Raw genomic sequence first — 27893 nt, 5'->3', positions numbered from 1 at the left:
AGGTATCATCACAGGATGTGCTGACTACAAATTATTTATTCATTAAATAGAAGGTGGAGAGGAGCTAGTTCATTTAACTCAAGTTCATTGCTTTAAGTACTTATATATGAACATTGCATATCCATTACTGTAAAATTCAGAATTTGCACTACTCTTTTTTATTTCTCTTAATAAATAAGTGGTTTTTCTGTTCACTGTTGAATGAAAGACTTGTTTCTGTCTTTTGGGTTCTTTTGTGAGGATCCTGGGGTTTGAACTCTGGGTCTGGGTGCTGTACCTGAGCTTTTGTGCTTAAGATTAACACTCTATCATTTGAGCTACAGCTACACTTCCAACTTTTAGGTGGTTAATTGGAGATAGAGTCTCACAGACTTTTCTGCCCAAGATGCCTTCAAACTGTGATCTTAAGATCTCAGCCTCCTGGTAGCTAGGGTTACAGGTGTGAGCCACCAGTACCCTAGCTGCAAGATTCATTTCTGGAGCCTACATTCCTATAGACCACAAAATTGTACTATGATATCCAACATGTTATTTTATCATAGTAGAAAAATTTCACTAGACTTCTCCTTCCTAAAAAAATTAATGTATGCATATATATGTACAAACACACACATACATATGTAGATACATATATTTATACATAAAAGAAGTAAAGCCTATTTTGCCTATTTTGATAAGCTATCTGAATCAGAACAGTCCTGTTTAATCTTGCATGTTTACATGAGCTAAATTACAACAGTTGTTGTAGCCACCTTATAATAGCTTATAATCCATATTTTTTTCATCTATAAAAGGGCAATCATTCTTACTACACAGGCTTGTTCTAAGTCTAAAGATAGTTCAGCTGGCTGCTGATAACTCATACCTGTAATCCAAGCTATGCAAGAAGCTTGAAACGTGCAGTTTAAAGCCAGCCTGGGAAAAAACTCCTTGAGACTGTACCTCTAAAATAGCCAACAAAAAGATGAGCTGAAGTTGTGGCTCAAGTGGTAGAGCACTAACTAAATGAGCAAGCCAAGCTCAAGGTCCTAAGTTCAGACCTCTGTACCAGCAAAAAGAAAAAAAAAAAGTTGACAATGCAATTTGTATAGTGCTTATCATACACAATAGTAAATAATAAATCATTGTTGGTATTAAGAATGGAATGCAGATCACAGTATTAATAATTTAAATGCCCAAATACAGGGTAAGGTTGAGTAAATCATTCAATGCAATACTGCTTAATTAAAAATCTCAGTATTGGATTGGAGGCTTGATTCAAGTGGCAGACTGTCAGCTGTGAGCAAAAAAGCAGAGCTTAAGCTTGAGGCCCTAAATTCAAGCTCCAGTACCACCACCACCAAAAAAAAAAGCTTTTAAAAAAAAACCTTTAAAATACAAACATTACTGAAGAATAATACCTAGGAACTCTCACCTGGGAATAATATTATCTAGGAATTTCATAGTATGTCCCTATAGTACGATTATGATTGATTTTAATTTGTTCCTTTATGATTTTGTTTTTCCTAATTTCCACCCTAAACATGAACTGCTTCTTCAAAGAAAACTATTTTAAAAAAACTATTCCAAAGCAAAATATTAATGTTTAAGCAAATGATTCAGAGTATGTTTTGATCAAATACCTATATGTAACTTAAGAATTACACATTCTAGCCCAGTGCTGGTGGCTCACACTTGTAATCCTAGCTACTCAGAAGCCTGAGATCTAAGGACTGAGGTTCAAAACCAGCCCAGGCAGGAAAGTCAGTGAGGCTCTTATCTCCAATAAACCACCAGAAAACCAGAAATGGCACTGTGGCTCAAGTGGTAGAGCACTTGCCTTGAGCTGAAGAACTGAGGGACAGCACCCCAGCCCAGAGTTCAAGCCCTACAGCCAAAAAAAAAAAAATTACACATTCTGAGGACAAAATGGATATATGAAATCACCTTAGAATATATGCCTGATGTTATTTCCACAGATCCTCTAGTCTTAAAAAGCTGTTCAGGAAACCTCAAGTCCTGCAGTTATGTGTACATCTTGGTATCCCTAGATCGCAGGGGCATGGGATATGCACAGGACCCTTGCTTTTATTATTAAGCGGCATAGGCCTTCCACTCAGTGATCCAAAACAAAGGCAATGCTGCATGTATTTATTCATTCCTTACTTCCAAAAACGTATCCAAGATGGCTGTTACAGTAAACAACTTGTAGAAAAACCATTGTTAGATTTAACTTTTAAAGAAAAAGGTTCGTAATATTCCCTAAAAAAATGATGCCTACAATATGTCTGAGACAAGCAGAAAAGGTCAGATAAGTTGATGTTAGGTGAAATGAACCCCAAGATAAGTATTCAAATGTTTTTGCTTTCATGCGATTGTTTCTAACATATTTATAAGATGATTTCTTTGTTACTTTGTATGTCCCTCCCCCTTGGTATAACCCCTGCTTTCACTGTATTTGATGTTGGTATAATTTGTGGAGGAGAAGACCAAAAACAAGTCATTTAAATAGGGATACAGGTGGACCCATTGCAACAATGAGATGTACAAGTCATTATGTCAAAAAACGAACTTTACAACTTGGGGAGGGGGGGAGGGATGGGAAGCGGAAACAAAGGAGGAGGCAACAATGCTTGAAGTGAAGCAAGCCAGCCCCAAAGAAACATAGGTCCCATGGTTTCCCTTATTTGCAATAACTAGTATATGTCTGAGACAAGCAGAAAAGGTCAGAAAAGTTGATGTTAGGTGAAATGAACCCCAAGATAAGTATTCAAATGCTTTTGCTTTCATGCAATTGTTTCTAACATATATATAAGATGATTTCTTTGTTGCTTTGTATGTCCTTCCCCCACAGTATAACCCCTGCTTTCACTGTATTTGATATTGGTATAATTTGTGGAAGGGAAGGGAAAAAACAAATAGTTTAAATAGGGATACAGGTGGACCCATTGCAACAATAAGATGTGTACAAATCGTTATATCGAAAATCGAACTTTGCAACTTTAGTGGGAGGGGGAGGGTGATGGGAAGGAATGGGAAGGGGAAACAAAGGAGGAGGCAACAATGCTTGAGAAGAAATTACTCATTATCTTGTAATTATAACCCCTCTGTACGGTATTTTCACAAAAAAAAACAAAAAAAACGATGCCTACATACTAAGATAGAACCTCATTTTGCTTGGCTTTGTGGAAGCCAAGGCAGAAAGGAAAAGGACTTTAATGATTGTGATTATTTGGCTTTTTAAAGTATAATGCCGTTTCTTTGAATAGGAATACATTTTTTGGTATCTCTTCCAAACTATGTTTATCCCTTTTTAAAGTATATAGAACAACATAGGTGAAAGAGGTTCAATTTTTAGAGAAAGTGTAAAATCAACCTTGATCTAATTGTTCTCTTGAAGAAGACAATTTGATCAATGGCTAAGGGGTAACAGTAGAACACATGTCATCAAAGAGCAAGCAACTGGTGCCCCATTTCTTACTCAGGTGGTGTTACTTGACACAAGTTTAGAACTTCCATACTTACAGAAATAGTGGATATCTTCTTGAATGCACTTAACTTCCCCTTCTGCAGAACTTTTGATGGATGCTATCTGCAACCAATTTAAGTGACTAAAAGAGTCTGGAGGGTAAAAGGTTATGTTGCTGAATAAAGAGCCTATAAGGTATGAATGGTGGCATAAATTGGGAGGACTGTGGTTCAAGGACACCACAGGCCTAAAAGTTATCTAAAAACCTACCTCAAGGGCTAGGAAGCTTGCTCAGTGGTAGAGTGCTTGCCTTGCTTGCATGCATGAGGCCCTGGATTCAATTCCTCAGAACCACATAAGCAGAAAAAGCCGGAAGTGGCACTGTTGCTCAAGTGGTAGAGCACTAGCCTTGAGCTGAAGAGCTGAAGGACAGCACCCAGGCCCAGAGTTCAGGCCCCACAACAGACAAAAAAACAAAAAACAAACCCTACCTCAATAAGTCAGGCATGGTGGTACAGAACAGTAGTCCTAGTTATGAGGGAAGCTGTAGATGGGAGGATCAAGGTCTGAGGCTGAATTTGGAAAAACCAAAAGGCCCTATCTGAAAAATACCTAAAGCGAAGAAAGAGATGAGGGTATAGCTCAAGTGGTAGAGTGTCTGCCTGCATGCCTGCCTGCCTAGAAAATATAGGACCCTGAGTTCAAACCTCAGTACCACCAAAAAAAATTTTTTTAAGAAGTGTCATGTGCTTTAAATTACAAGCATGCAGCCAACATAGCTGAAGCTCTATCTTAAAGTCTGCTTGTTATAATATAGAAGAGAAAGTATCCGATGGGTCAAAATTCTATCTGGGAATGATGCCCTAATTTTGTTCCAATTTGATTATTTTAGGATATTATCAAATAGGTAATTTTCTGGAGAAGTGAAAGAATATAATTGGGGCAGTTAAACTTTCTGACTCATGCTTTATAGTGACTTCTAAATGACTTTAGGGAAATCATTAATAACTTGGAGCCATATTTTGTCATCTAGAAAATGAAAAGCATGAATTACATAAGCTTTAAGATCTCTTACAGCCTGACATTAACACTGTGTTAACATACTGGGTAGGCCTAGGATTAAGCAAAAACAGTTGTTTACACCATTAGGTCACAATTATTCTGGGAGCATTCACCAATCACCCAAAATTGAGCACTGTTTTTTAGTTCAATTATTCTTCAAGCTTGCTAGGATAACTAATATTCCCAACCTCAAGTAAACAAGGAATTTCTGTACCATTGCACTTTTAATGAACTGAAACTCAGCTTAAACTGACAGACTTCCTAATTCCTCAACCCTTAGGACTCATCATTCTCTTTTTTAACTTTTGGGCATCACTGCAATTATTACACTATGTAATACTTATTTATCTGCCTTCTATAAAGACCTCTGAGCCTCTTTAAGGAAAGGACAGAGGCTTATTCAGCATTGTAACCAACTCAGGGGAAAAATTAAAGAGAGGAAGGAAAGAAGGGAATGATTGGCTGCTTAATAGCTGATGTCATAATACCACTGGGCTAAAATAAGGCAAATCAGTTCTATGCTGTCATAATCCTGCCATAACAGCCAGATGCCATCCCAGAAGTGCAATGTCTCAAGCATCTACATGACAAAGGCTTCCTGAAAGGCCTTAATTTTATCCCAATGAATTTTACCTATGTCAGTTGGCTGGAGACATTTTTAACTTGAGATGTTAAGAAGTTACAAAAGAGTCTACTTGCACCCACTCACTGAAGTGAAAGCAATGAATATTTGTTCACATTACCATAGACATAACTAGTGCAATAAACTACAGGGATATCTATGGCTGGTTCCCTTGATTTTCAGTGCTTCCTTACCAGGGCAGGTACAAACCCTTAGCCAGCATGATGGATGTAAACATCTGTGTTCCGGGTTGGAAATTGAAGGGCCCCATCTTCTGGTTGTGCTGTGCTGTTTGTGTGAGGATCCTGTTTCTTTGGATCAGGGCCTTATTGCTATTTGAAGAAAAGCAAAACTTCTGTGTACTCAAAGGTTCTTTGTAGGTTCTTGTAGGTACAAAAATACTTCCTGGACCACTTAGCTCTCATTTCAGGAGCTTCATTTTTTTTCCCACTTTGTTCTCTGCCAAATTGAAATGCAAAGGTTAAGCTGGGCACCTGTGGCTCATGCCTGTAATCCTAGCTACTCAGGAGGCTGAGATCTGAGGATCATGATTCAAAGCCAACTCAGGGCAGAAAAGTCTGTGAAACTCTTATCTCCAATTAACTTCCAAAACACCCAGAAGTAGAATTGTGGCTCAAATGGTAGTGTTAGCCTTGAGCATAAAAGCTCAGGGTTAGTGCCCAGGCCCTAAATTCAAGCCCAAGGACCAGAACCAAAAAAAAAAAAAGAAGAAGAAGAAGAAAGGTGGGGAGGAAAGGAAGTAGGAAGGAGAGAAGAAGGGAGGGAGGGAAGGAGGGAAGAGGGGAGGAAGGGAAGGAAGAAAGAAGGGAAGGAGGGAGGAAGGGAGGGAAGGAGGAAGGAAGGAGAAATGGAAAGGTTTTTTTCTAAAAAAAAAAAAAAAAAAAAAAAAACCACCCATTAGAAAAACTAGTTGGCTAGAATCTGCCTGAAGCTTGGTTCCCCCATGGGACAGAAGCAAAGATGAGATTTTTCTATGTAATACCAGTAATAATAAGCCTTTTCCACTCCATGAAGTAGATCAGAATTCTTCTATACAGTTACTTCATGCTCACTATTGCTTTAACTCCAAAAACAAGTGTATATTGGTAGTATATCACAACTAATCTCATCTACCTAAATAAATTATAGAAAATTTACAGCACCAAGCATGATAGCTCATACTTGTAATCTTTACTACTTGAGAGGCAGCAATCCAGTTATCGTGGGTTGAGATTAGACTATCACACTCAAAGGCTAGCTGTGATGGCAAGCACCTTTTATCACAGGTAGAAGGGAGGCACAATGGCTGGATGCAGTGACAATTATCTATCATCCCCAGCAACCCAAGCTGGCCCTGGCACTAAAATTTGAGATCCTACCTTAAAAATAACCAAAGCAGCTGGGTACTGGTGCCTGATGCCTCCAATCCTAGCTACTCAGGAGGCTGAGATCTAAGGACTATGGTTTGAAGACAGCCCAGGCAGGAAAGTCTATGCAATTTTTTTTTTATCATGGAGCTTAAAGTCGGGGCTTGGAAACTGTTCCTAAACTTTTTCACTCAAGGCTATGCTCTATCATTTTTAGCCACAGCCCCATTTCCAGTTTTCTTATGGTTAACTTGAGATAAAGAGTCTCAGTGGGACTTTCCTGCCTGAGCTGGCTTCAAATCATCATTTTCAGTTCTCAGTCTCCTGAGTAATTAGGATTACAGGCATGAGCCACCAGCGCCTAGCATCCATGAGACTCTTATTTCCAATAAACTACTCAGAAATAGCCAGAAGTAGCACTGTGGCTCAAGTGGTAGAGTGCTAGTCTTGAGCACAAAGAGGCCTGAGTTCAAACCTCAGGACTGGCATAAGTAAATAACCAAGGCAAAAGGGGGCTGGAGGTATGTGTGGGTTAAGTGGTAGAGTGCCTGCCTTCTAAGCATGAAGCCCTGAGCTCAATCCCCAGTACCCCCCTAAAAAATTTACAGCAAATACAAGATCAGAAGGAAACAGCAAAATGATGTATATTTACCTAAATATCCTTCCTATCACTACCTAGGTTTTCATTTTAGTTCAACATGGAAGGCATCCCTACTTTCAATGTGTTCAGCTCTGCTAGCTAAATGCAATGACAAATACACAGCTCTGCAAAAATGGCCCTTGAAGAGGCAAGTTCAGGATACTGGGAAACTGCAGAGTACAGAGGGGAATGGTCAACCTTATTAGATATCTCTGTGTACCACAGGCATGCAATGTGGGACAGTATGGATCCTTTTCAGCCCATTTAATAATTTACTGGATTTTTTAACCACAGACCTTAAATATAAGGCCAGAGTTCCTGCTCTCTAGCACTTTATATAGTCTGGTCAAGAAAGAGACAAACAATCATAGTACAATGTGACAAGTTCTAACAGAGTAGACACAGTGATTCTTCCATCCTCTTGAAAAAAGGAACAGGGAAAGTTATGGAAGAAAGGAGATGAGTCCACCAGAAGAAAAGAAGTGAAAACAGGAGGAACTGAAGTTTTGAGGTGTGAAACAATGCAGAGTCAGGGAATGATGAATACTAGTCCAGTGCTACAATGAAGGAGTCAAACTATGACAGACAAGGCTGGAAGCAGTTTCCTGGGTTTGGCTCTAATGAGTCTTACATATATATCAGGCATTGGGGAGTCTTCTACTTCATAGACGATGGGAGGCAATAAAGGGTAATGAGAGAGACTCGATCTCTTTTTTTTTTTTTTTCTATCACACTAGAAGTTCTACAGGTACATTTAGCAGGGAAGGAATTAGACCTAAGAAGAGCACTTAGGAAACAGAGTGATAGGGATGAGGTCCTTTTCCAGAGTGCTATGCGGTACATATTACAGGGGACACTTACTTGTCAGAGATACCAAAGCACTCATAACAATTTTTTTTTTTTGTCGGTCGTGGGGCCTGAACTCTGGGCCTGGGCGCTGTCCCTCAGCTTTTCAGCTCAAGGCTAGCACTCTACCACTTGAGCCACAGTGCCACTTCCGGCTTTTTTCTTTTTGCTTATGTGGTGCTGAGGAATAGAACCCAGGGCCTCATGCATGCAAGGCAAGCCACCTTCCCAGCACCCTCATAACATTTTTTTATCCAATAAAAACACAGTATCCATTCATTAAAGTTCTTTAGCATGTATTATATATTTGGTTCCTAATATGTTCAGTACTTGGAACAAAACAGAAGGAATAACACAGTGCATCTGTTTTTTGTTTTTTTCTTTTTGTTTTTTGGTGGGTCATGGGTCTTGTATCCTGGGCTTGGATGCTATCCCTGTGCTCTTCAGCTCAAGGCTAACACTATACCACTTGTGCCATAGCACCACTTCCAGTTTTCAGGTGGTTAATTGGATAAGAGTCTCACAGACGTTCCTGCTCAGGCTGGCTTTGAACTGCAATCCTCAGATCTCCGTCTCCTGAGTAGCTAAGATTACAGGTGTGAGCCACCGGCACCCAGCTTTGTGTTTTTAAGGCACTCACAGTCTAATTTGGAGCCAACTGTACATGAAAAATTAAAATAACATGATAATATTGGTGTGTCATAAAATGGGTGTCATAGTGAACTGTCTGAATAACAAAAGAAGAAAGCTTGGAAGAGATGGGAGAGAACAATGAAAGGGATGACATTATAAATTGGCATGTGAAATAGAAACCCCTTGCCTTTAAAAAGGCAAGGATTGCTTGTTATTGTCAAGAAGTAGGAGTAAGGTTGGTCCTTAAAGATGGTAACATTTGTAGTAGTATTAATTTATAAGCGCATAAACTTCAGTGTTGCATAATATGACAGAGGAAGTGTGCTTGAAGATCACAGTGAAGAGCAAAGGAATAATAAGTATATGTGCTCACACAGCAAGAGAAAAGAGACTGATAGCATCCGTGAGGGCAGAGATAGTCAATCACTTCCTACTGTAACAGGCACCTTAAAATCCCTGCAAGAAATCTCATGTTCTAATGTAAATAGCCCACTCAAGAGCTCTAGCCACAGGAGAAATACTCAACTCCCAGGAGAAAGATGACCTACCAGCTCTTGTAAGTGGGCACACATCTAACTCAACATGTTCACATGTCCTAATTTTTGTTCCCTCTTTCTGGAACTTACAACACTGCTATGAGCAACTAAGAGATGGATTGAGAATTTCTTCCTCAGTTTTGGTCAAAACAGTAAATAAACTTATTTTCATGAATATTCTTGTTGTAAGGTGAATCATCCATCCCAGAAGCCACATTTTAAAGTACAGAATATTGGAGTCTTTATTATCCAGTTAACAGGCTGCAGGTATCCAGTTGTTACAAAGGCCTGCAGCACGCAAATATACATAACACAGCTAGGAAACATGCTAAAGAGGAAAGAAATAAGAAAAACAATACCAACAAGCCAATTCAACTTCAATGGAGAGCTGAATTGGGATACTGTAATTAATGACTGGAGATGAGCCAGGAGACAGGGCACAGAACACGATCACAGAGACACACGTGGCATGGCCTGCTCTTGGCTAGGCTGGTTTAGGCCTAAATAGGTCGGCACTGGGGGCAGATTCTCAGGAAATTCCCAGTCCCAGGCACTGGACTGACAGACTCAGTAACCTATCAGCCAAGTGCCTGCCCCTGCCTCCAGGGATCTGGGCATGGCCATTACCTGGGAGGCAGCTGATCAGCAGGGGGTTTTCTTCCTCCAGCATAAAGACAAGATGCCAGACCCTACAATCCACCATGTGGCCAATATGGCACCTGCCAGACCTGGCCTCCTTACTTCATTCTCTCTCTCTTAATGAAAGTGAGCATTCAGACCTAGAGCCTGGCCTATGGCCAGGGGCTTCAGTAACACTACTAGGACTTAAGTGTGTTCCCCAAAGTGATAGGTCAGAAGCACACAGCAGCAAAAGAGGATGTATAAGAGTTGATTAGATAATCAGAGCTCTGTTCTCATAAATGGATTTATGCCATTATCTTTAAGGAGTAAGTTATTTTGAAAGTGTGTTTTGGATAAAAGGATGAGCATAGCTCCCTACCTTTCTTGCTCTCCTGCCTCTCTCACCCTTCTGCCTTTCACCATTTGTTGGGAGCCAAGAAAGTGTGTGGAAAGATAATATTCCTCCAGCCCTAAACAAACTACATTTGGCTAACCATAAATATTCCTCCAGCCCTAAGCAGGCAACATTTGACTAACCATAAACATTTCTCTTATCTCCAGCCCTAAGCAAGGGGCGCCTGGCTAACCATAAATGTCTCCTAGAGAAACTACAGGAGGTACCTTTAAGATTAGCACAACGGCCAAAGGATAAGCACGACCCATCCCTGACCCCAGGACTTCTCACCCTTGCTTCTGCAAAGTTTTTTCATTCTCTCCCTTCCCCTGTCCTTTTGGGTATATAAACCCTGCCTCCACCTTAATAAAGCAGACCTTGACGTGACTCAGACTGACTTTGTCTTTCTTTATGCGCTTGGTCTCGTTTCTCTCTCGCCCCCATTGGTTTTTAGGAGGTGCCTCCTCGAGCCTAATGAATAACTGAACCTGCTGGACGGGACAACCATTGGATAATTCAGCAAAAGGCTTTTACCAGGTACAGCCCTTGATTTTGGACTTTCCAAAAAAGAAATCCCTGCTCCTTATGCACTCAGAGAAGTTCAACAGCACAAAGTGTACCAAGCACTTCCCAAAGACCTAACCACATTTCAGAGGCTTGGCTCCCAAAGCTATCACTTTGGAGTTCAGAATATTAACATGTGAATTAGTAGGGGAAGGACACAATTATTCAGCCTACACTTAAAAAGATCTGCGCTTCACATTCAAAGACTACATTCAAGTGTACTGAAAGGTATGACTTCTATACATCTTTTGGAGGACACAGTACAATCTACTACAGAGTCAATGAAAGGATAAATGTCTTTATGTTCTGACTTATACTGCAGCCCTAGCAAGGTCTGCTTGTGCTTCCAAAGGATAATAATATCCATCTGGCAAAACAGAACTAAGACTGAGTTCATTATGTGGCAGGAAACTCAAAGACTTTTGTGTCAGATGAACTCTGACAATCCTAGTTCTGCACTGGATGAAAACCTAGGTTAAAAGTCATTTAACCTTTGTGAGCCTTGATTAGTAAAATGTAGATCTATCTCATAAGACTTCTGGAAGAATTGTCAGGCACACAGTGACCTCCAAGTATTATTATTTCAGAGACAAAATCTAGAAGATAAAACAATTGAGAATGATTCACACTGAAGTTGTGGTTGTGTGAATGAACTAGATCTCTCTCTCTTTTTTTTTTTTTTTGGCCAGTCCTGGGACTTGAACTCAGAACCTGGGCACGGTCCCTGAGCTTCTTTTGCTCAAGGCTAGCATTCTACCACTTGAGTCACAGCACTACTTCCAGCTTTTTTTTCTGTTTATGTAGTGCTGAGGAATCGAACTCAAGGCTTCGTGCATGCTAGGAAACCACTCTACCACTAAGCCACATTCCCAGCCCTGGGTCTCTTCTAAAAAGGCAGAAATTGGCATCAATGAGAATGGGATGTCCTGTCAGCAATGGAAATTAGCACTAGGAGTCTAAGGAAAAGTGGTTTGCATATAGACAAAGGGGCATTTGGCTTCAGAAAGTCAGGTATTGTAGTATCTAAATGGAGAGAGGTTGGTAAAATCAATCAGGGATGCTAGATAGTCAAAAGTGCCATTACTGTGCCAGACACTCAGGATAAAGGGGGTGAGGGTTGAGACGAAGGGGTGAGGGCTGAGACAAAGGCCTTTAATAGATGTCCTGAAGGATAGGAGCAGAATAAAGGCCAGAGCACCTAAAATACCCCATGAAAGCCTCAAAGTTTTGAAGAGAATATGATATTGGGATAGATTCTTCAGGATGAGCAAAAGTTTGTCTAGCAGAGAAAAAGAGAGACTCCAAGCTTAGGGAAAAGAAGTAAAACACAGAAATTAAAAACTACCTTACCAGATTTGGAAACAAATTCAGGATCAGTCAAAAGCCCAGTTAATCTAATAACTGTGATCAGTGCTACATTGCTAACACAAAGGCATGCCATCTCCTCCTGAAGCCTTGAAGTATAATTTATAGTCAACCTGATTAAAATATAAGTTTGTCCTACCAACCAAGGTTGGAACAAGCCTTAAGGTGGGTGTCAGGTGATTCCAGTATTTAGCAAAGGACCTATGTGGAGATTGATGATCAGTCAAGTACTTACCCAAGGAGAACAGTCTGCACCTATTCTGGGTGACTTTATATCATACAGAACAGCAGCCTTAAGCTGAGTTTATAAAACAATCTTCATATAAAGTACTCCATTTTGAATATAAGTGCAAAACCAGAATGACTGCACATCTCTTTATAAAGTAACTTGTCATCTGCCAGAACACCATAATGTACAAACTGATCATTTATGTCAACAAATAATTCTCTATGTATCAAATCACATCAAAACTACTAGATACATGAACTTACCAATTATACTAGATATTACACACTCACTTGGGACTAGGAAAGGAGGAGCACTGACTGACCTATCATCTGGTCACCTGCCACAACCCAATAAAACTGCTGAAGTGAGAGTGCCCATGAACACACAGCCCCCTTCAAATCAACATTAGAAATGGCTGCTGCTTGGACCTGCATTTGACAACTGTGCTTTGAGGGGTAAACCTGCAGTTCCTAAAACTTACCTGGTCCCCTCCAGAGATATTTCCTTGTGTTGGTATCAGTTCTTATCTCTGAGTTCAGTACAGCCCCTCGGAGCACTATAGCTTCTTTAACCCTTCCACAGACATTCGGTGACTTGTACACTGTTATTGTGTGAAATGTTGAATATATAATCTGAGGACCAATATTAGGAAAGAATTGACAAAAGAAACCTGCCAATGATTCATGGCTATCAAGTGAACTCAGTGGTATTTTGCAAATAAAGCCAATGAAATTGATGTAGCATGTGGCTTTGTTAATATTCAATATATTCTGACATTGTTAAAGGATACAAGCACCTCAGTCTGTGTTTCTGCTGTAGCTCACAACATGACTTTTGCCAAAATCAGGGGAAGAGAATGAAAACAAGACTAGAAGGCATTTTACAGACTGTGACAGACTAAGTTAAACTTCACAGCAGAGCAATGAAATAAGCCTTTTGGTTTTCCAAAAGTAAAATTTACCTTGTTCCAGAAGAAAGGAAGTTTCCTGCTGAGTTAGAGAGCCCTGGGGCCTGATGGTGCTTTCTAGAAGTCATTCACTGCATGAACACCTTTTGAATCCTGGTTGAATCTCACTTCACTATATTTCCTTTCAGCTGAAAATATATATTGGATCATATTCACAAGGAACAACCAAATTGTACTCAAGTTACTAGCACCAATGGTGGCTTCTTTGTGTGCAGTAAATGTCTGTGAAGTTAAGCTCCATTAACACTTTCCCACGCTGTACTGACAATATAGTACAGGAAACCACCTCCGCCACCAGCAGACTTCAGAAGCCCTCCAAAGTTAAGCAACGGTCCCGCATGCTGAGAGTGTTTTCAAGATGTTAGCTAATTCCTAACTGTTGACTTCTGTTAACGCTCTCCTCACCCCCATCCTCCCTCGGAGGCCTCTCCACAACACAGCTAAGGAGGTCGGGGCCTAGGAAGCTCTGAGAACTTCCCAGCTCAGGATGTTCCCAACCCTGGGGGCCAGGCCACAGAGGAGAGGTACGCTCTGTATTTTCAAGGGACTCTGGGAGCGGCCCGCGGGCTCGTGGCTTCCCCAGCCCCTGATGGTTCACCCACCTGGAGACGACGACCAGAAGTGGCCAGAAACTCCTTCGGGCAGAGGGATGGAGGTTGTGGGCAAGGATGGGGCCGTCATGCAAAGAGAGAGCGGGGATAAAGCGGGTGAGGATGGTGCGGAGTTGTGGGACTGGGCGGGGCCTTGTGTGGGAGGAGCCTGCGTGACCACGAGGGGCGGGGCCTGAGGGAAGAGGCGGGGCAATGCGGGCATGGGTGGGGCAGAGGTGTGATCAGGGGCGGGGCAAGCAGAGGCCTGGGCAAGGCAAGTGGTTGGGTGAGGGTTGAGTGGGTGGGGGCGGAGGTGTGAGAAAGAGGTGGGGCTTGGCTGAGACTGGGGGCGGATGGAGGTGTGAGATGGGTGGGAGGGGCTGAAGCGGGGCGGGGGGGGGGGGGGAAGGAGTGAGAGCGGGAAAGAAATGAGGAGCAGGCGCACTTGCAAATCAGGGGCGGGGCCAGGCCCGGAAGGCGTGGCGTGCCTTACAGTGGGGCGGGATCACCTCAGCGGCGGCGGCGGCGGCGGCGGCGGCAGACGCGGGAAGATGGCGGCAGCGGCGGCGGCTGCGGCGGCGGCCGAGCAGGTCTGTGAGTCCCGCCGTGGACAAGGACTGGGGAGCATGGGAGAGGCCAGGTCTTGCCCGTGGGACCAACTGACCGTAGGCTTTCGTAGACCGGGACGCCAAGGCCGGCGGGGGGCCGGGTTCCGCAGGGCAGAACGGCAGGAGCTATCCGCAGCCGGGATGCTGCCCAAGGCCGGGAGAGCTGCCGGGCGGCCCGGGAGAGCGAGCCAGCCGCGGGCCTCGGCGGGGCCGAGCGGGGGGTCGCCGTCCCTGCGGCCCAGGCAGCGGGGTCAGGCCGGACGTGCCGGGCCGCGCCCAGCCCCGCGCTCCGCGGAGAGGCGGATAAAAATAACCGGGGCCCCCGCCCGAGGCTCGGCCGACACCGCGGGAGCCGTCAGCTGCTGCTGGGTGTGGCGCTGGGGGCCCCCCGCCCGCGGCCCGCCCAGACCGCCGCTCCCTCGCCACTCCTCGGAGATCTAGTTACCCGAGTCAAACTCTTGTCCAGTGCATGTTGAGCCCGTGCTTTAAATACGTTGTCGGTTTGTAACGCACAGCCGTTTTAGAGATTGTTTCCAGAAAAAAAAAATGCATCAAGGTATATTTATGCATGCTTATCCATGCCAGTGTGCACGCAGGTGCATGCACTGTTGGGCGCGATTTATGATGATGAAAGTAAGTTTCATAATCACTTCCCAAGTGATTTTTTTTTTAAATAAGGAGTAGGGTCGTTTCTCTGGATAAAGCCTCATTCGTCATGGTTTGAAAAGCAGACACGCGCCGAGTCGTCAATATTCTGTTTGACCTTGGGAAAGATTTTTCTAAGTGATTGACATTTCAGAGGCCATTTATTCAATAGTGATTTCCTGCTTCGTAAAAGATCTTGTCTTTCGTATTGTACTGGTCTTCTCTGAAATCTTTTATCTTTACCCTGTGTTAGTCAACTTTCGGTTGCTATAACCAATACCTGAGATAATCAACTTACAGGAGGAAAACTGTTTGTTTGTTTTGGCTTACACAGTTTCAGAGTTCCCAGTCCATCAGCAATTTCTCCAATGGTTTTAGGCCTGGTGGGAATGTGTGACAGAACAAAATTGCTCAGTTATGGCTAGAGAAAGAGAGAAATAGGAGCAGGAGGACCCACTATCCCCTCCAAGAGTCTACCTTCAGTTACTGAGAGACATCCCACTAGGCCCCATCTCCCAGTTATAGTTGTGTGCTGAGCAGCAAACCTGTACCACTTGATCCTTTGGGGGACACTTAAGAAATCTAAACTACAGCAATTCACCTTGGCTTTTTCTACCCTCTGCTATTATACATGCAAATCTTTTCCAAGTTAGAGGAGGGGTGATTTAAATCACAGCCTTTCTCTGACAGTTAATTCTGCATCTTTAATTGTCTCTTTCCTTTTGCATCCTTTTGGACATGAGCATAGAGGTACACATACTAGTATCAGAGCTGTCTGTTCCCTTCTTACCAATTTATCAAAAAATCATCTTTGACAATCACGAAGGTACTTTTGTTTTTGCGTATGCTTGTACCAGGACTTGACCTCAGAGGATGGCCACTGTCCCTTAGCTTTTTGCTCAAGGGTGATGTTCTACCACTTGTATCACACATCTACTTCTGGCTTTTTGGTGGTTAATTGGAGAAAGAGGCTCACAGACTTTTCTGTCCCAAGCTGACTTTGAACTGTGCTCCTCAGATCTCAGCCGCCTGAGTAGCTAGGATTACAGGCCTGAGCCACTGGCTCTGGCAACAAACATGAAGTTACTTTTTAAAAATGGTACTGTAGGGCTGGGAAGGTGGCTCAGTGGTACTTGCCTTGCATGCCTGAGGCCCTGGGTTCAATTCCTCAGCACCACATAAGCAAAAAGAAAAAAGCCGGAAGTGGTTGTGGCTCAAGTGGTAGAGCGCTAGCCTTGAGCTGAAGAGCTGAGGGACAGCGCCCACGACCAGAGTTCAGGCCCACAACTGGCCCCAAAAAATAAATAAATAAAAATAAAATAAAAATGGTACTGTAATCTCTGTACAATATCTCATTATATCTCATTTTCCAGTTTTCTTGCACATTTAAGTTTCCTGAAACTAACTATATTCTTAGCTCTTCTCTTCCTTTTATCCTATTTTTCCCAGTGATGTGGTCTCATAGTTACAATATGCTCTAGGCTCAGGATTCCCAAATCTGTATGCTGGTTCAGAATGGCCATCAAACTGTGTCAACCATTCCAAATTCTTCCTATATAAATGAAAAAATACATTTAAGTAAAAATATATAATTAATAAAAACTATAGTATACATACTATAGTGTCAGTTGTGTCTAGAAATGAGCTGTACACATTACTGACAGTAGGTCTATTGAAAGCAAAGAAGAAATACATGTTATCAGTCACCCAAAGGGTCTGTGTGCCATCCCTCTACGCTCATTAATGTCCTTACTTGAAACCACAACTCAATGTAACCTTCAGGTTGTCAGTGGGACATTCACCAGTTCAGCTGCTTCATTATGAATTTGAGCCTCATGAATGCATTAAAAAGAGTGGCTTGTTGTTCCATTTTGCTTGATTTTTAGCAGAGTTCCAATGGGCCTGTAAAGAAATCCATGCGAGAGAAGGCTGTTGAGAGAAGAAATGTCAATAAAGAGCACAACAGTAACTTTAAAGCCGGATATATTCCAATTGATGAAGATCGGCTGCATAAAACCGGATTGAGGGGGAGAAAAGGCAACCTAGCCATCTGTGTGATTGTCCTCTTGTTTATCCTGGCTGTCATCAATCTAGTTGTGAGTATATGAGGCAAAATATTCTTTTTTTGACTACCATGAGGAATTTTCATCTTTTTTTTTAAGTGATAATTTGAACTTTGTTTCTATAACTTCTTTTGGGACTGTCTTATATTCTGCTTTTAATTTATACATGTGTATTTTCTATTGGATTTAGTTAATACTTTATATAATAAAAACTTCAAAGCTTCTGTCTCCAACACTGCAAAAATAAGTAAATAAAAGATACATTTTAAAATTTTAAACCTAGTAGACTAATATTATGAATTAATCTCACTTAGAAAAAATGTTGGTTGGTTCTTCCCTTTAAATGATGTGACTATTAGTAAAGATAAAGTTGTAATAGAGAAAAACTTTGTCATGATTTTATTACCTCTTCTAAAAATAATGTTTTCTGTTTTTATTCAGCATTTCCTACAGTCAGTATTTCCTTTTCAGATTTTAAACTTGTAAACTTTTTGATGGTAAATGTTTGTACTTTGTAGTCATAGTCCCTTTTTTTAAAAAGGGAAAAGTTTGTGCTTTGTAGTCATAAGTCCCATTTTTTAAAAAGGGAAAAGATATGGTAGGCTGTTGCATACAGAGGTTGTGGACTTGGCATGTCACCATTTCCAAAGATATACTCCTTTATTTGTGTCAGTACCAGGGCTTGAACTTGGGGCCTGGGCACTGACCCTTACTTCCAACTTTTTGCTGGTAATTGGAGATAGCGTCTCATGGATTTTCCTGCCCAGGCTGGCTTCAAACAGCAATCCTCAGATCTTAGCCTGCTGAGTCACTAGTATTATAGTAGATGCTTTTGAATCTGAGGTTGTGATCTCTAAAAGTTGATTTTGAAACCCTCTTCTCTATGTATAGATCAATATTTTCAGATTGGATTTCAATGTGGAGCAGCTTGAAAAGTGATTCCATTTATTTTATTTGTTCTAATGCTTTCTACCCAACCTTTCTATTTTATGTTTATCTAAAACTCATTTGTCTATGCTTTCACTAAAATAAGAACTGTTTCTATAGATTTCATAGTACTATAAACAGCCTTAACTAGGAGCATGTATTCTGAATTTATTTTATCAATGTGTTTTATAAGAGACTCCTGGGTATAAAATGTCAGAACAAAGACATTTCTATCCTTTTTTAAGGATTTTCTTAAAAAGGTTATCCTAATGTAACAATGTCAAGAAATACAAGTATCTTTGAAGACTAAACCATAATATTTGAAGACAAAAGAGGAGAGATCTGGCAAATAACTTCACAGAGAGGAGAGGCTGCTTGTATTTGTGTGTTGCGGAGGGGTTGTGGGCTGTGTTGATGAGTAGCCTTAGGAATTGGAAGTGCCTGGAAAGGCAAGAGTAGTCAGGAACTGAAACAGGACTTTGGAAATTCTGATAGTCCATGCTGCCCCACTTCCAGGCAGCACTTAGGAAGCTTCCCCTCCAAACCCTGTCCCAAATCGGTGAGAGTCAGAATACCCAAGAGCAGGTAGAGTTCTTTCTGCGTGGTATAAAGGACAACAGGATGGGTTTCCACTTTGAAAGTAGGTTAGTCTGAAGGCTGAGCACTGAAGCTCCATTTCCAGCTCGCCCTTGTCCTCATCCTCTACCTCCTGCTCCCCTGACAGCAGGCAGGAGATAGAGGAGCTCTCAGGAGGACTGAGGCACCTATAGAAAACAGGTGATGGTTGTCAGATTTAGCAGGTGCCCATGAAAAAGCCCACTGTTGTTCCCTATTGTAAAGAAGGCCGTTCAGAAGCCCCACCCACATACAGAGAATTGTCCATGCATTTTTATTACCTCACTGTTAAATATGAACACTCAGCAAGGCATTAATAGATTTTTTTTTGAGAAATGATAGAAACCAAAGTATCCAAATTTTCCCTTTAGAAAAAGGAAAGAATGACAGAAAATCTAAAATCAGCATCTTCAGAGAAACAGAGGATATTATGCCCATGAAACCAGAATAACATGCCATTTTAAAGAAGTGATTAAGGACATAAGGAAGACCTCATATAAATAGGCAAGAGAGGGAAGAAAGGAAAGGGGAAGGGAGAGAGGGAGGGAAATAATAGGCAGTGGGAGACATTGGAAGATAAATAGTAAGATCTTCCAGAAGGTTCAACAAAATTAGAGAATCTGAGAGCTTTCTGTTTATAGGAGATTCTGAAAGTGCAGGTGGAAGAAACATTGGAGAGAGTTATCAAATGAAATGAAGAAAATTTTCTAGATCAGATTGAAAACTATTATTTGAGATCCAACATAATACATTAAAATAGTCTCATATCCAGACCATTACTATGAAATCTAAGAAAACCCAGAATAGTGGTAAATTTCCAAGTCTTCTAGGTTGGAGAAATACAGTCTGCATATAAAGAATGGACAATCAAAATGTTATCAGACTCTCAGATGTAGCATTGAAAACCTAATGACCATAAAGTAGTGGCTTAATGTTCAAAAAATAATCATTCAAGACTTTAAATTTATACTTAGCCACACTGTCAGATGTCAGAGATTAAGGATATGTTCTTGCCATGCATATGCTCCAAAACATTTTATTCCTCATGCATTGTTTCAAAGGAGCCTTAGTTTTCTATCCAGAGAAAACAAAGAAAATTAAAAAGACAAAGATTTAGGCAACTGGTTATTTTACACAGGAGAAAGAAGGAAGTTCCAATGTGAAAGTGAAGGAAAATTCAGTTATACCTGTGCAGGAGCCTAATGGAGCTAAATGGCAGTGGAAAGATGGGGTCTCCAGAAAGATTAGCTGAAAGAGAAAAATAAAATGATTATATTGGGCCAGGAATGTGGCTTATTGGCAGAGTGCCTAGAATGAGTTCAACTTTTCAGTACTACATAAACAGGAAAACCCAAAGTAGAGCTGTGGCTGAAGTGGTAGAGTGTTAGCCTTGAGCAAAAGAAGCTCAGGGATAGTGCCCAAGCCCTGAGTTCAAGCCCAGGACTTGCAAAAAAAAAAAAGAAAAGAAAAAGGAATATATTATTTGAGAAGTTTAGACTTAAAGATCATTTTAGCTGAGTGCTGGTGGCTCATGCCTGCATTCCTAGCTACTCAGGAGGCTGAGATCTAAGGATCATGGTTCAAAGCCAGCCTGGGCAAGAAAGTCCATGAGACTCATCTCCAAATAATCACCTTGCTTAATACATCTTATCAGTAGAAAATCAATTGATGTTCATCTCACTGATAAAATACTTTTGAACACTTTTAATGTCTTGGCCCTTGTCTTTTCTATTTGCTTCCCAGGTGTGCCAAGTATACACTGCCTGTTAACAGTGAACTTGGATGCTCTTTTTCAGATAACTCTTGTCATCTGGGCTGTGATTCGCATTGGACCAAATGGCTGTGACAGCATGGAGTTCCATGAAAGTGGTCTTCTTCGATTTAAACAAGTATCTGACATGGGAGTTATTCATCCTCTTTATAAGAGTACAGTAGGAGGAAGGCGAAATGAAAACTTGGTCATCACTGGCAACAACCAGCCTGTAAGTCACCATATTATCTGAAGTATAATGTGAATAGAAGCAAAGCATTAGAAAACAATTTTTGGAAAAATCTGGACTTGAGTACTAGAACTAGATGTCTTCCTCTAGGAAAAAAATTATATACATATGTTCATCATTGTATTAGTTGTCATAAATATTCATCATTTGCTAACATTGCTGTTTTCATAATCTATTAAAAATAGATGCTTTCTAGATCACATTCAGTGGTATCCTTGACAGATGCAATTTGATGTCATTATACAGAAGTATTTAAAATAGATAGAATATTCTATTCTCTTACATCTGAGGAAAGCATTGCAAAAGCACCTTCCTAGGTTAGAAAACCCTGTTTTTAAATGAGACTCTAAATGATAACCAGCCACTGTACTCAGTGGCAAGCCAGGATAAGTAGCTGCTATCACATAGGAATTTTTTTTTTAATTTCATCCTGGGGCTTGAGCACTGTGCTCAAAGCTAGTGCTCTACCCCTTGATCAACAGCTCCACTTCTGGCTTTTTTTGGTGCTTAATTGGAGATAGTCTCACAGACTTTCCTTTCTGGACTGGCATCAAACTACAATCCTCGGATCTCAGCCTCCTGAGCAGCTAGAATTACAGATGTGAGCCATCAGTGCCCAGCTTCACGTAGGCTTTTAACTGAGTAAAATCTCAAGCAAGTGTTCTTACCTCCTTCCCTGGCCATCTTAGTTACTGACCTATGTTCTCCTATCAGTACTTTTGGGCTCTTCTATAAGCAAATAAGCATGTAAGCCTTCACTTTAAAGAACTGTTCTCTGAAGTGACTGGAGCTATAATTTAAAATACTTGAAGTTGTCTTATTGTAGTTTTTAAAAATAATGTTCATGAATCTGAGATGCCATATTCTTTGAAAATTCATAATAAAGTGTTTTTCTGAAGATTGTTTTTCAGCAAGGGACAACAAAGCTCAGTGTAGAAAAGAACAAAACTTCTATCACAAGTGACATTGGAATGCAGTTTTTCGACCCCAGGACTCAAAATATCTTGTTCAGCACAGACTATGAAACTCATGAGTTTCATTTGCCAAGCGGAGTGAAGAGTTTGAACGTTCAAAAAGCATCTACTGAAAGGGTATGATTTGTTTTCTTCTTTTTATGAATAAAAGAGAATTGTTGCCTAAAATTATAAAGTGGGAGGAGAGTTTTACCATTTTTACACTGGCATAAAAGAATGTGTTCTGGAAAGGGTTAGTACTAGACCTGTCATTACTAGTTTGTGTGAGAATTATCACTTATCTAGAACATGTCTTTTCAAAGCTTATTTCTCTATCTATGATAATAATTCACACATTAATTTAGAAATTTTTCTCAGTATTTCTTTTTTAATTTTTAGATTACCAGCAATGCTACCAGTGATTTAAATATAAAAGTTGATGGGCGTGCTATTGTGCGTGGAAATGAAGGAGTATTCATCATGGGAAAAACCATTGAATTTCACATGGGTGGAAACATGGAATTAAAAGCTGTGAGTAGGGGCTAGGAAGGTGGCTCAGTGGTAGAGTGCTTGCCTTGCATGCATGAGGCCCTGGGTTCGATTCCTGAGCACCACATAAGCAAAAAGAAAAAAGCCAGAAATGGCGCTGTGGCTCAAGTGGTAGAGCAATAGCTTTGAGCTGAAGAGCTGAGGGACAGCGCCCAGGCCCCACAACCGGACCCCCCCCCCCCCCAAAAAAAAAGCTGTGAGTATTTACTTTTTTAAAAATTTAGGAGAATATTAAATTCTTGAATAGATAAGTTCCTATATTGCAATTATTAAAAGTGAGTATATTTTTCCATCCTGGAGAAATATTCAAAATATATTATGTAGTAAAAGAATTATAGATCAATTTGTGAAATATATTTTTATTTTTCAGGACATATATATTTATAATAACCTAAAAGACTTGTCAGAAATGTCAGTAATATTTATTCATTTTAAAATCACAAAAGTAAAATCCAAAAATTTTAAAAGAGAATTCTGAAAGATAAGACTATGCCCTGAAGTTGTTGTTTTAAATACAGATTTTTCATATTCTTTTCTGAGTTTCATATCTAATGATGTGAAAAAACAATTAGTAAATATACAAAATATGTTTGTATTTAGCCATGTATTAATTTAAAAGGAAAAATATCTCTGCCTTTATTGGTGTTGTTGAAAGTGAAATATTCTTTATGTTGCACAAATTACATCTGAATTTAGCAGGTTCCATACCTACTTTGTACAAGAGAGACATAAGCCTAAACATTTTATACCCTTCCCAATTCTGGTCAAAACATATTTATTTGAAATGCCTTTCTTTGGGCAAATGCTGTATACGATATATCTAAAGCTAATTAGAGATGTCCTTGCCAAGCATTAGCCCCTTAGCCTAAGGTTAGAAGTAATTCTTCCTTTTGTAAAAAAATTCAGTTTCACAGTTCTTACAAATAATTAGTGAATTAGTCACTTCCGTTTCATAAACAGCAGAGACTTCCATCTCTAAATTATAATGATGAACCAGTGTGGCTCTTGTCAGTTCCACATCAGTGCTAAGCAGTTTGTCACTTGCATTGTGTATGAAGCCATTGTTCTGAGAGATGTGTGGATGAACAGCCTGACCAGGGACCAGGGCTGCTTTCTGCACTAGAAATTAGCAACAGTTCTGTGCCATTTGCATAGAGACTATGGAAAGTTTTCTAAACCTTTCATTCTTTCCACAGGAAGATTCTCATGCCATTCTACCTTGTTCTTAACAAGAGAAATGTTAAAATATAGAAATACACATATACACATATACATATACTATTAAGGGAAAAGGAGCCAGAATTGAAAAGAGACTTAGTTTTATAACTCAGCTAATACCAATAGTGAAAGTATATAAGCTAATCATTAGAAGAGTTTTATCAAGCTACTTTTTAAATTTTATTTTTTACATTTTCTTTTTAATTGACTTGCAGTATACATATTTATGAAGTGTAATGTGTGATCTTTTAATCTGTAGGTACAATGTACAGTGATCAGATGTGAATCTTAAATCATCTTAAATATTTATCTTTGTGGTGAGAACATTCAAAATTTTTCATCACCAAAATAGTAGTATTCACCATAGTCATCCTGCTGTGCAAGACTAAAGAAAGTGAAACTCAGTGACCACAAGATGGCAGCACTGGAACAAAATTTGAAAAATAGACCCTTAAGAATTACATTTATTCTACACAAATTTATTCCTAAACTGAAAATTTGGATTAGGAATTCTCAGCCACTAAAGTTTATGAAATATTCCAAAGTACAAAGACTGAAATCTAAATTCTGGTCCCAGTCATTTCTGATAAAGGGTATTCAACTTGGACTACCACTACATAATAAGTGAATCAATTCTGCTTTATAACCTACTTTCTCTAATTCCTGTAAACATCGTGAGTTAGCTGATGACTGCCTTAGAGCTGCTGCCTGAACCTTTCCTCTGAACTACTATTCACTCACCCAATTACCTGCTTACCTGTCTCCTTCCATACCTAACAGGTGTCTGAAATCTAACAGGCCTAAAGCTAAAACCTCAATAGCCCTTATAGCCCAGGCTGGCCTAAAACTCCTAATCTTCTCCAAACTGCTAGGATTACAGACTTCTAGATTATAAATGTGTACTTGTAATTTACCACCATTCCTGGCTCAGAGTGACCAGTTAAAAAGATCTTCTCACTTTATTTATTTGAACCTCTAAATGGCTTCCAATCCAATTTCAAATAAAATTCAAAATCCATTCCCTGGATATAGAGCTATGGTTCCTAGTTATTTCTTTGTCTCTTGTTACAGTTACACCAGATGTCCCCCTTATTCTCATTGCTGCATCCATACTGGCCCCTGTACCATGCCTAGAAAACCAGGCACATCACTGTGGAGCCTTTGCATGCATTGTTTCCTCTGCACAGAGCACCCTTCCCCAGTTACCTACATATCCTGCTCCTTCACTTCTCCCAGTTCCTGTTGGATATGACCTCATCAGAAAGACCCTCCCTGACAACCCTCTGGAAAATGGAATCCCCCCAGCCTTTCTCTGCTAACCATGTTTTTTCCCATAGCATTTGTCCCATCCAGTGTTCTATATGTTTCTACGTTATCTGTTTATTACCTGCTTCCATCCCATTCAACATCAGCTATATCAGAACTTAGATTTTACTTAACCTATTTACTAGTGTACCCTACAGTTAGGATTGACACATAGTAGGTACTTGATAATTATTTGTTAAATGAATGAAAGGAAGAAAGAGGAGAAGGAAGAAGAAAATAGGTTACTACCTAAAAAGAAAGTATTAAGGATCTGCAATCCTGTCTAAGGAGTAAGGTTTGAAACCAGCTTGGGCAGCAGAAAAGTCTGCAAGAGACTTCATCTCCACTTAACCAGCAAATAGCTGGACTGGAGGCATGGCTCAAATGGTAGAATGCAAGCTGAGCAAGCTCAAAGCCCTAAGTTCAAGCCCCAGTACTGGTACACACCAAAAAAAGGAAAGAAAGAAAAAAAAGTTACTTGAGCAGTGAGCTTGAAAAAGAGAACTTCCAGGCTGTGTTCTTTGAGTGGCTGCCTTCTAAATTATTAACTTATTTCTATCCATTAAAATTAATTTCCTCTAAGATAGTCTTTTCTTCTCATTGTCACAAATTTATCAACTAGTAACTTAATTCTCTTAGAAGTTAGCAAGGGAAAATGATCTGAGACTTCATCAACAACACTTTTTTAATACACTTAGGAGTCGGATGTCATTTTAACTAGTAATTACAAGTTAGGTGCTGTTTTGTTGACATACAGTAAGGACAGAATGAGTCGCAAAGTCATCAGTTGAATCTTGATACTAGTTTTGGTTTATGTTGTCGGCTGTGCTTGATTTTGGTCATAACATTACTCTCTCACTTTTCTTGTTAACATTCCAGTAAGTTTTGTTGGTTACCTTTGTTGTGTAGATATTTGTGGAGGTAAATAAATCATATGGTTATCCTCCCCACAGGAAAACAGCATCATCCTAAATGGGACTGTGATGGTCAGCACAAGCCGTCTACCTAGTTCGTCCAGTGGAGAGCAGCCAGTGGGTGACTGGGTGCGCTTCAAGCTCTGCATGTGTGCTGACGGGACACTCTTCAAGGTGCAAGTAACCAACCACAACATGGGCTGCCAGATCTCAGACAATCCTTGTGGAAACACACATTAGAAGAACTCTAGAGGTCGTCAGTATATTCATATCTTGCCTTTTTAAAAAATATGCATGCAAATCATGTTTTTACAGAGTTTGTGATAACTCGTAATTATTTTACCTGGAGGTCACTACTGTTATTATGTAGTCTCCATAATTAAAACATTTTTCAGTGCCTGAATTCTAATAGATTTTATTAAGTTGCACTGGTCTTCAAAAGATAGTTCTTTAAGTAACTTAGTTAATAAAATTAATCTTTAAAGAAGTATTTTTTTAAATTTTATTATCCCTTATCTAAAAGATAAAGGGCTGAAACAAACTAGTTAGACTCATCATCAGTCAGCTTTTGGGGATAGACCCTAAGAGACATTTAAAAGATACTCCATCAATGGTCCATGCTGTTTTGACTGCTAAAAGGAAAGATGCACATTAATCTTGTGCATTAATCTTGAGCCATACCCTTCCATGCAAGTGAAGTCATTAAGGAGTTTAATACATGTAAGATCCTGTTCTGCAATATATTGTTTATTTGAAATAATGGTTAATATTAAGTGCTCACAAAGTGTTAGACACTAAAACACTAACCACTAAAACACAATGATAGCTGCCATTCGCTGAGCACCTTACGGTTTCTAGATAGTGTCCTAGGCATTGCATGTTTAAAATCTAATTCGCACTGCAGTTCTAAAGTAGGAATTACTGTTCAATCTTTTCCCATTAGGGAACTGAGGAACAGAGAAGTTAATTTGTCTCACAGCACATAGTAGATATGGGATTTCAAATGTCATCTTTTTTTATAATCTGTACTAATTTTCAATTATTTAAACCTCCTGAAAGATTGAATAAAAAGACTAAACTTAGCTAAGCAGGTAATAAGTAATAATCAAACAAACAAACAAACAAAAAAAAAACCCTGTGCTTTCTAACAGTAAAATTCATGTCAGACAAAAAAAAAACACCAATCACTATTAGACTTAAAATATTCAGTGGGAAGATCTAATTGGACTTTTTACCCATTTTCTACACAGTTGTCCTCTGCATACAAGTACCTGAGTGGGCTAAAGAGATACCAGGATATTTATAGCCCAGTGGAAAGTGAGGAGGCAGTGGGTCCAGACAAGCTCTGCTGTCCTGGAATGATAGGATGCATTTACTTCTGTGTGCCACACAACTATTGCCCTGTTAAATATGCCCTATGCACCAGGATGCACTGGACCAAAGGTTGCTAATACAGGAGATAATGCACATAATTTTTTGGGGGAGGAGGGTCATGGGGCTTGAACACAGGACCTGGGTGCTGTCCCTCAGCTCTTTTGCTCAAAGCTAGCACTCTACCAGTTTTAGCCACAATGCCACTTCCAGTTTTTGAGTGGTTAATTGGAGATAAGAGTCTCACAGAGATTTTTTTCTGCTCAGGCTGGCTTCAAACCACAGTCTTTAGATCTTAGCCTCCTGAATAGCTAGGATTATAGGCATGAGCCACCAGCACCTGGTGCAAGTAATTTTTAAATAAGTATAAGACTATCTCTGCCTCTAATATTACTATCTCATTGTAATTATTTATAACTCTTAAGTCAGTTTAATTTTAATGTATATCCTATTTTATTTGAGAGGAACTCTGGCATTAAGATACATGGAAAATCAGAGACTAGGATCCCAAAGTAGGTTGGTGTAAAATAGGAAGTAGGGATGAAGCAGAAACCCAACTGCACCAAAATGTGACCACATTCTGTTATAGTCACTCTTAAGAAAACTTTCTTAAGAAACTCTTAAGAAAATCAATACAAAATGCAATTCATATTCAATATTGTCATGATTGGCTCTGATAGGAAAACCAGATACCTAAGAGATTATAAAGTCAAAAAGTTATATTGAAAAAAAGGAATTGACCAACACTGAGTATAGCTTTTAAATGGAAAGGGAGAAAGCCTTTTGACCTCTGAGTATTATTAATTATAGCAGTATGTGAACCATTTGGATATATTCAGTA

At 40.0% G+C, this 27893-nt stretch overlaps 1 protein-coding gene across 1 annotated transcript; it reads left to right on the top strand.

Annotated features, from left to right (window-relative positions):
- Nucleotides 1-14435: 14435 nt before the first annotated feature.
- Sgcb (sarcoglycan beta) lies at nucleotides 14436-26084 on the top strand. Its single transcript, XM_042678091.1, has 6 exons — nucleotides 14436-14474; nucleotides 17024-17233; nucleotides 20539-20724; nucleotides 21642-21833; nucleotides 22095-22226; nucleotides 25721-26084. Exons 1-6 carry the CDS (start codon nucleotides 14436-14438, stop codon nucleotides 25919-25921), a joined length of 960 nt encoding a protein of 319 aa, XP_042534025.1. The 3' UTR covers nucleotides 25922-26084.
- The last annotated feature ends 1809 nt before the right edge of the window (nucleotides 26085-27893 follow it).

This window comes from Dipodomys spectabilis, unplaced genomic scaffold (assembly GCF_019054845.1).
Source record: "Dipodomys spectabilis isolate Male_0828 unplaced genomic scaffold, ASM1905484v1 ptg000043l, whole genome shotgun sequence".
NCBI lineage: Eukaryota > Metazoa > Chordata > Mammalia > Rodentia > Heteromyidae > Dipodomys > Dipodomys spectabilis.
Note: the sequence above shows the minus strand (reverse complement) of the source record. Positions and strands in the feature narration are given on the sequence as shown.

What these genes read in the sequence shown, in the direction of transcription:
- Sgcb (XM_042678091.1), top strand. Translation starts at nt 14,436, where the DNA reads ATGGCGGCAGCGGCGGCGGCTGCGGCGGCGGCCGAGCAG. An exon ending in AAAAAGCATCTACTGAAAGG is followed by an intron (nt 21,834 to 22,094) that starts GTATGATTTGTT and finishes TTTAATTTTTAG; the next exon opens with ATTACCAGCAATGCTACCAG. An exon ending in GAAACATGGAATTAAAAGCT is followed by an intron (nt 22,227 to 25,720) that starts GTGAGTAGGGGC and finishes TCCTCCCCACAG; the next exon opens with GAAAACAGCATCATCCTAAA.